General features: G+C 41.9%; 1 protein-coding gene across 1 annotated transcript; it reads left to right on the top strand.

Annotated features, from left to right (window-relative positions):
* Positions 1 to 342: 342 nt before the first annotated feature.
* Positions 343 to 1,464, top strand: LOC141470400 (neuropeptide Y receptor type 6-like). The gene has a single exon (XM_074156411.1). It carries the CDS (start codon positions 343 to 345, stop codon positions 1,462 to 1,464), a length of 1,122 nt encoding a protein of 373 aa, XP_074012512.1.
* Positions 1,465 to 9,351: the final 7,887 nt, after the last annotated feature.

Here is a 9,351-nt window from a genome sequence, read left to right as displayed (position 1 = left end):
TTATTCACAGTTGGTAAAGGAGGACTTGTATGAAAATGTTCCTGTAAGTTTGAACAGAGCTATCACTGCTATTTCTTACACATCACCCTCATTACTGTTCTGTAGCGCTGTCAGTGCAGAACCTCCATCCAGATGTATATCTGCAAAACCACTAACACTCAACCACAGGCTTTTCCTTTCAGAATTTCTCAGTGCTATAATTAATTATATCAAATTTGCTCAAAACTTCAAGGGCACCAACTACAAAGACAGACTCATAGTAATCATTCCCTTGGAAACCTCCATACAAAATATCTTCTAAATTGTCCTAGGTTTTGTCTGTAGTTTGGGAGATGCTTCACGATGGATAAAGCCATTCAGCATCCCAGTGAGATTCTGGCTAATCGCACTCTCTCCAACATTAGCTATTCTCAGTTTTTCAACTTTGACACATGCCAACCTTCCTTCCTTGCCGAATTCTTGCTTATTACAGCCTACACGTTGGTTACGATAGTGGGGCTTTTTGGAAATCTTTGCCTGATTATTATAATAAAGAGACGGAAAGAAGCTCAAAATGTTACCAACATTTTGATTGCCAACCTCTCTTTATCAGATGTCTTGATCTGTATCATGTGCATTCCTGTCACAGTTGCGTATACCTTAATGGACTACTGGATATTTGGGGAAGCGATGTGTAAAGCAAGCTCTTTCATACAAAGCATATCTGTCACAGTCTCCATTTTCTCACTCGTACTGATTGCTGTTGAGAGATACCAGTTAATTGTGAACCCACGTGGCTGGAAGCCTAATATTTCACACGCTTACTGGGGGATTCTTTTCATCTGGGGGTTCTCCCTCATCATATCCATTCCTTTTTTAATATTTCACCAACTAACTGATGAACCCTTCAAACATCTATCTTTCCATAGCGATTTCTACAAGAACAAGGTTGCTTGCATCGAAGCATGGCCCTCCGTTACAGAACGACTGATTTTTACCACTAGCCTGCTGGTTTTCCAGTACTGCTTCCCACTGGGGTTTATTTTTATCTGCTATCTCAGGATATTTGTATGCCTTCGAAAGAGACATGGGAAAATAGACAGGATGAGAGAGAATGAGAGCAGACTGAGTGAGAACAAAAGGATTAATATGATGTTGATATCAATTGTTGTGACTTTTGCAGCTTGCTGGTTGCCTCTCAATATATTTAATGTTGTTTTTGACTGGAACTACGAGGCACTAATGAGCTGTAATCATAACCTAGCATTTACAATATGCCACCTTGTGGCCATGATCTCAACGTGTATCAATCCCATCTTTTATGGATTTCTCAACAAGAATTTTCAGAAGGATTTGATAGTATTAGTTCACCACTGCAGGTGCTCAGCATCGCAAGAGGAATATGAAAATATTGCCCTTTCAAATCTACAAACCGATGCATCTAAGGGATCTCTGAAATTAAAAAATCCCCCTGTGGATATCTAAAATAATCCAACAGCAGTTTCCAAGACTTTGTATTCTCTTGCAGGTGGCCTCTTTCTGTAGGTCTTGATCACGTTCCCACTGAGTTTCGAGGAAGTCTTTGCCATTTAGTTCAGCAAAACCAGGATTATGCTCACATAGACATACTCTTAACAGGTACTTTATGACGGTATTAATGCTAATAAACCACTTCCAAGAGTCCCAAAGATCAATAATAATGAATTATAAACAGCATTAACATCTTACTTTTTTAGTCCACAATTTCCAAGTCACTGGCATGCTACCTTAGCACCAATAAAAAGATTTCCATTTCAGCCACTGATGCAGTTGTCCTTCCTGAACGCCTGGCTTCACCCAAGTAAGCCATGAATCCAACGGCATTCCCAACTCCATCAGCCTTTTCCCAGACTGCTCTCTGGCCTTGTCATTTTCCAGTCCTACATTATTCCCATCTCTGGTTAATCTGCACATCAGTTCACACTGTAAGGAAGGCCCTTTAAAATTGTCCTTTGCCTCCGCCATCTTCCTTTCAGCCCTAGCATCCAGTTGGCTTTGGTTTAGTACCAGTTCAGCATAGAAATTGTATTTTAACAAGGGAAAAAATCTAGAGTTGGAATTTATTCTTTTTTCTTTTTATTATTTTTTTTTAATGAGCACTAACACAGGCCCCATTTGATGTATTGCAAATTCCACTCAGATTGATGCTGTGCAAGATGAAATACATATTTAGCATTTCTCCTAAAAGCATTGCATTCTACTCCAAACCACCAGTAGAGATCATTGCTTTCTCTGTTACCACCATTACTGGGCCCTAAAACAGACCTTTTAGAATCTCCATTATCAAACAAACACACTACAAATTCAAAGTAAATTTAGTTTTAGCTACTTATCGAGATTATAGGTTCCTCTTTGAGTAGAAAATTGGGTTTGCATTTTAATTTCAGAAATCTCTTTCCCCACATTTCTGCACTAGCAAGAGGCCACACTTGAGGCAGATGTGGTCACTTATGATGGACTAGGTTTGAGAGTAGTTTCTTTTGTAGCACAGCGCATAGAAGCCTGAAGGTGTAATGCCAAACACAACTTTTCTCCAACTAAAACATTTTAAAAAACACTTTCCAGTTGGGCTATAAAAAAATAACCAAATACATTCTTCATCCATGTGACAGTGCCAACATTCATAATCAGTTAGTATCGGGCTGTTTAAATACAATACTTAGAACACTTCAGTCCAACGACTCACCATGCGTTCTCTTGTTCAAGTTAAATATAATAAATTGCCTGTATTGCTAAAGCCCCTTCTTTTTTTTTTTTTTAGTTCCAAAAAACGCCCTTGGTTTAACACTTGTACATAAAATTCCTTGAAATTTATTCTCTAACTTTAGCAATTTGTCGATACCCCACTTAAATAAAAAGAATTAACGTTCAGATTACAATGTGCTCCGCAGTGATTCAGCTGTGATGAAACTTACCTTCAGGCTACGAAATTCTCTTGGATAGGGAACATCCTTCTCTGCAGTCACGCGGTTCTTAAAGGATTCCGTCAGGTCATAGTTCTCTTGTGCAGTCGCTACAGCGTTAGCGCAAACTCTCTGCACGACTCTACCCATCAGAGGGGCTCCGGGAGAAGATCCTCACCAGCTCTTGCAGATACGCTGGATTATTAAGGGCTTCCTGACCCGCACCGAGCAGAAAGACTCGTTGAAAATCTATTAGGGTCCGATCCCGTTCAAGTCATAAGGGCAAGTCATAAGAGCAAGAATAGCAGAGTTAGTGACGTGGTAATCAAGTATTTGAGTGACAAATATGGATTAGTTTTGGCATAATTCAGTATTTTTTTTTCTAATTAAATCAAATCTAATGCATGTAAGGCAGAGTGCATAAATAACCCAAACTGAAACACCTGCCCCGTGCACCACAGAAGGAAAAACTGGAGGCAGCTAAACGCCTAGTGAAGGCTAATGCTCAGACTGTTGAGAGTATCTCAGTATTAATTATTCCCATTAGCCCCAACCCTCAGTCACTGGGCTCCCTTTAGTGCTGACACACACCATCTGCCTGGCCAGCACAACAGGCGTTTAACCAGTAGAAAGCAGTAACTCCCAGTTAACGATACCACTGATGTGCTGTGCGTAGAGAGACTGGTATAGGCTTTGGTGAAGGGCAGGTGATGGAGCTGCTTCTCTGTTTCATGCGTGAAGCTCCAGGGTAACAAAGTGATTCATTATCTCCATTCACTTGCTTAACTGAGAGCAAATCCGATCCAGGATTTTGACTTTTCTTGGAGATTCCAGGATCCGTACAGAAATCATCTAATATTGTCAGAAGATCATTCACTGTATAGAGCGTTCTAACAAATCACGGTGGCATAGCTGCTAGGGGCTGGGTTATCAGCTGCATTTCTCTGAGTTGAGAACCCAAATCCCTACCATCACCTTCCTCGTATTTAAGCACACTTCTACAGCTTCAGGGCTCACGCTTAAAGCAATTCACAGGCACGTGACATCCGCAATATACCCTAATTTATTAATAGTAGACACAACAGTTCGGATTCCTCGCAGTCCTCGTCACGCCCAAGCGTGCTTAATTTTACAGGAGAGGTGGTTTTATTATCAGGCCCCAAGTGGTTTAAATACAGCCACAAAATGAACACTGGTCTAAATGGCACGGTCAGCGGGCCAGCAGAAACTCTTGTGACCTTATGAGAACGCCAGGGATGCTGAAGGATGGTCTCCCTTGCTCGGGCAGCACATTTCTGTGGCATTAAGCAGCTCAAAAAAAAAAAAAAAAGGTTGCTTTGGCTTTTTGTAACACCCATTGTCTGCTCCTGACATCCCGATCAGAGTTAAGCAATCAATTTTTCCAGTCTGAATCTGGGCATAAGAGGGTTCCTTGTTACCGGGTGGAAGCTCTCTGAGCAGCGAGACTGCTTCAGAATCCAATGGGAATAATAACACCTGTGCCTTGATTTCTGCTTGTCATTTCTTCCTCACACTTCCATTTGACTCAAGTGCCGACGCTCCATTTCTGTGCTGAGCGTTCCCTTATCAAGTGTCTCTTTTCTTAATGCTGCACTTTTAAAAATCATTGCTATCCGAATGGAGTATCATCGCTGTCTTGAAGACGTCGCCCTTCCCGCTGCCTGTCCTCTCGCTACACCCACTGGCTTTACCTGCAGCCTGATGTCGAATTCCCAGATAAGTCAATAGGAGCAAACTGACTTTGACAGGAACAGGAACAGACAAAGAGAAGTTGCTTATTTTTAATACATAAGCGTTATGGACTCCAGCGCGGTGTGTGAGTCTGATGTGTGTAACTGTGCAATCTGCAACATTTAAAGATTGCTCCTCAAGTCGTAATATTAAACTGACAAATGTTGCCTTGTGTTGGGTAATGCCGATAACTTTATTTTCCCTTATTTTATTGGTGTGGCAAGTAGACAAAATTATAACAGCCTTGCTCACCAGACTGTTGTTACTTGATGCGACCTGACGGGGGACTGTGAGCTTCCTCGGGGGAGCAGAACACGGAATTAATTACTGAAAGCTAGAGGGGGAACCTGAACTCCAGAACGCTATCCCAAGGTACAGAGTCTTAGCAGTGATGTTTTTTTAAAAAACCTGCGTCAGAGCTTTGTTCAAGTTGTTCGGTCATGTAGACCAGACCAATATATTTATAAACACCTTTGTAAATGAATATATCCTTACATGTATTTGTATTTTATGGCTGATTGGTTTAACTGTAAGCACATATAACTAGAGTTAGATACATGGGAAATGGCATTCATTGTGAAAATGATTCCATTGAACAGAGAGCTCAATTGATTATTAACTGTAATTATGTACGTGGACAAAAGCAGTGCCATTGCTGTGTGTTATTTAAATACTTTGATTCCTCCCGTCTACCCACAAATAAATATTACCCTGTATAAAACTGCTTCGTTGCCCAGCTGGTAAATTTTCCTGCCTATAATCATTATAGGACAGTTCTCGTACAAACAGTTCTGGAAACCGGTTTAGCATTTCGTGTGTTCACTTACTAGACAAACAAAGATCAGTCAAAAATTAGATATTTGCTGTTTCCAGAAGAGAGAAGGACTTAAAAACAGCTAAAGAACCTTCTCAGGGCTCATGGTGCTGACATACTTTTTGGTGGAGAAGGACAGAATCATAAAACAGGGAGGTTCATAATTCAAGTGAATTTATGCCTCAAGGGCAGAGCAACTTTTTACTACGGTACTTTATGATTTGTACTCAAATATAATCGATGTGGTTGGAATATCGGGTTTTTTAGACATTTGCAGACACATTGAATAATGCGTGAGATTGGTCAGAGTGGAAGTTTCCCTTCAGCAGCTCAGGAAATTTTCTCTGCAGCACAAATACTGAAAGAGCTCTTCTGAGTGCAGCATTGCAGCCCAGCTGGTACGGGTCTGTTTCCAAAGCAGCATCTACTACCGTGTTTCAAGTCATCAATATCTAAGTAGAAGAAAGATACTTTTGATTTTTCTTGCTTAAGCCAAAATGTTCATGCCACGTTTGCCTGCATTATCAATATTTTATCACGTACAGTAAATCTTCTGGGATTTAACAGTGACACTTATTACTGTGACAGATTCCAGCCTTGAAGATGGGATGCTTTTATTTTACCCAACCCTGATCCCCTACAAGTGGCAAACGATAGCCAGGTTCGATCTCTCGCATTATATTTTTTAAAGTTCCATCACATCTGCATCAATTGCGAGGCAAGAACATTTCATCCTGATGGAACTGTAAATTAACATTGCACTAAACTGTTCCGCAACAGGTAAAATTCTGAAAAACACTAAAGCCGACTTTCAAGGAGAAAAATTTTGCATCTAAGAAGTGGCTGAACCTTACCCAGATTATAGAAAGAAGTTACGGCAAGGCAGGTAACACATACTTGGAGAAACATGGCCATAAGGCAGTTACAATATATTATTTTACGCCATAGTTCATATTTAGCAAGCTCTAAGCTAAAGTTTCGTAGTACATATTTAGCAAGCTGCTAAGCACAGCTTGATTTTAGCCCCTTTCCTATAGAAACAAAGCTTATACCGTTATGCTTCTGTCCTTTTGGTCCCGGTAACATTTGAGCCATTGGCCAATTTTAACCAAATTTGAAAGAATAAATGTCTTCTATCTTTGGAGGAATGGTGGCAAGAAGACAGAAATACAAAGTGCTGTCCCCACGAAAAGGTTACGGATGTGCTCAGTTTGGTGCTACCTGATGAGGAGATGCTCAGCTCCAGACCAGCAAGAGCACACGCTCTCCACTTCCCCCAGGCCCAGCACAGTAGATGGGTGATCAACCAAGCTATTAGATGTATACGAAGTTTGCTTCATTATTTAAATATCTTTCTTCCTCGTTGCTTTGAATAGCAGTCTGAGAGGAGAGCAAATCTATAGCCAAGCTTTGAGTAACCTCACCACAAAGGGTCAGACAGGCTGCGGATGTACTTAGCGGAACCTCATAGACTCCATAAATATAAACCAACACTGTCCTTTCAATTCTATGCTAATAAGACACTTAAAAAACGTTCCTCAATGGCAACCTTAGAATTATCTTGTCTGCTATCGCTCATTTTTAAACGAGGCTCCTTCGACATACAGCGTCGTTTCCATGCGAATGCACTGACTGATGTCTTTTATTTCATTTCATTTCATTTCTCAGGCTTCTCTATTAGTCACGGGCTATTTACATAATGTGATGGAATTGGCACCTGGGTGGAGAATTCTGCACATTCTCTGTGCAGAATCCGTGTCACCCTCACACCCACTGAGGGAGATTTGTTAATTCCTGTAGATGATTGAGCTATAATAACTACAGGAATTTGTCCTTCCAACCGAGAATGGTTGCCAGAGTCAGCTCTCAAAGTCTGGGGTCCCTCTAAAGAGAATCCCTGTTATTCCCTTGGCAGCTCCATTTTTAGGTTGGGGATTCCTGCGGTGCTAAAGTCCACGAAGCCAGAGGCGTGGTGTCGGAGGTGGCTCGGAGGCACGGATTTCCCCGGCACACACTCCGTAGCGGCTGGGGCACAGCTCCCCCTCCACAAACTCCCAGCCACAGTTACATTTCCCCGGTGCGTTCAGATCTCTCTCTTCTCCTCAACACAGGCCAACAGATTTGTCTGTTAACAAGCAACAAAATTACTACTTTGGGAGCTAAAATAATTTTGATGATCTATAGCTGTGTCAGATGATCACATGCTTTAATTTCTGCCTGGAAGACATCTCGGGATTTGCCTCTGATTTGCCATTATCGCTACTAAAAACCACCCCGTGACTGTAGTCTGACCGTATTCCCATATTTCCAATGGAAGACATTGAATCCACATGAGATTGTTGCATTTTGGGGGTGGGAGGTGGGGTTTTTTTGTTTGTTTTTCTAATAAACGCAACCACTCTTTTCTTACACATGAAAAGTAAATCCAGGCAAGAATAAAATTGAAGAAGTTTTGTGTGAATCAAAACAAATCTCTGGGTAAAACAGCCTATGCTTTCTCCCGAAATCGGCTCCCAATGGGACGATTCCCGCAGGCGCCGTCTGCCTCCAGCCCTTTGTCGGGGGGAAGCGCTGGGTCGCGGCACTCGGGCTGGAGCGGGGAAGGGACTGTGGAAAATGTCACACTCCGGCGGTTTTGAATGTCACCGTCCAGGCTGGTGACCGTAACCGCGATGCTAAGAGAGCGCATTCTCCAGGGGCATCCGCAGCCTTTGAGCTCTGCACAACCTCCTGCCAACCCACAGCAGACCCCACACTCATCGGGCAGGAACCCTAAAACCTGAGGTATGACCGTATTTCGAAGCCTTCTTTATAAACTAAAACCAGCTAAAAGTTTTGCCCATGGTTAGACGCGAACACAAATCCAGGGACACGCTGCGTTTCATCATCAGTTCAAGTAACTGAAGTCCCGTGACCGGCCGGGACCGCAGGACCGCTAATTGCTTCTAATTAAAGATGAAGCGGAGACTCCTTTAAAAATTGGCCACGGAATTAGTATTGAATCCAAAAGCAAAATCTGAGTTGACTGAAAGGTCATCAAATGCAGGGAGATAATTACCGCTCGGTGTGCCAGGAAACCCAAGCTCTGCCGCTAAATTTAAAAGGCTGGAAGCCTTTGATGAACGATAACAAAAGTGTCTTTCTTTCCCGTCCCCATCACGCAAACAGCCCAAGCAGGGAGACACCGAGGGCATTCTGCGAGAAAACCCCAACAACCGCGTGAGCCTGAGCGTCCTGTCAAACCCCCCGTCTTTATTCACCGAATATCAAATATTTCAAGGGACAATGAGCTCTTTTTTTTTTTTTGTTGGTTAGCATCATTTACTTTGCCGACTAAACAATTTACAGAGTCGATCAGCTTTTGCTTACGCAGCTTTGAGTCTTTGCCTCTTTCCAAAAGGAAAGCAGACGGTGTACTAGGATTCTAGGAGGACAAAAGTTGTGTTAAAAGGCTGTTTGGGGTTAAAATACTTGCGGTGTGTTTTCGAATGGAGGGGATCCGCACCAGCTGTGCAGAAAGCATTTGAGAACCAACCACAGCAAGTTCTGAACAAAACCAAGTTCTGAACAAAGAAAAATTATGAACAGTCAAATTAATATAATCAAAACTTACAGCACATCTGCTGCTAAGAAATAACAGCTGCTTCTTGTATTCTTGGAAAAGCTTGAAAAAAAAAATAATCAACTCCTAGTTTAATAATTACAGCGGCTTTAAAAACAGAGAATGGCAGAGTCGTTGAGGATGGGAAGGGACCTCTTGAGATCGTCTGGTCTAACCCCCTGTGCTCGGTAAGATATAATGATTTTTCTTAAATATAATGATAAATTTACCTAATTAAAACTTCATCTAACAACTGCTCCTGG

The sequence above is a fragment of the Numenius arquata genome, chromosome 11 (genome assembly GCF_964106895.1).
Source record: "Numenius arquata chromosome 11, bNumArq3.hap1.1, whole genome shotgun sequence".
In the NCBI taxonomy this organism is placed as follows: domain Eukaryota; kingdom Metazoa; phylum Chordata; class Aves; order Charadriiformes; family Scolopacidae; genus Numenius; species Numenius arquata.
Note: the sequence above shows the minus strand (reverse complement) of the source record. Positions and strands in the feature narration are given on the sequence as shown.

Coding starts and splice junctions, on each gene's coding strand:
- LOC141470400 (XM_074156411.1), top strand. CDS start 343: ATGGATAAAGCCATTCAGCATCCCAGTGAGATTCTGGCTAATCGCACT.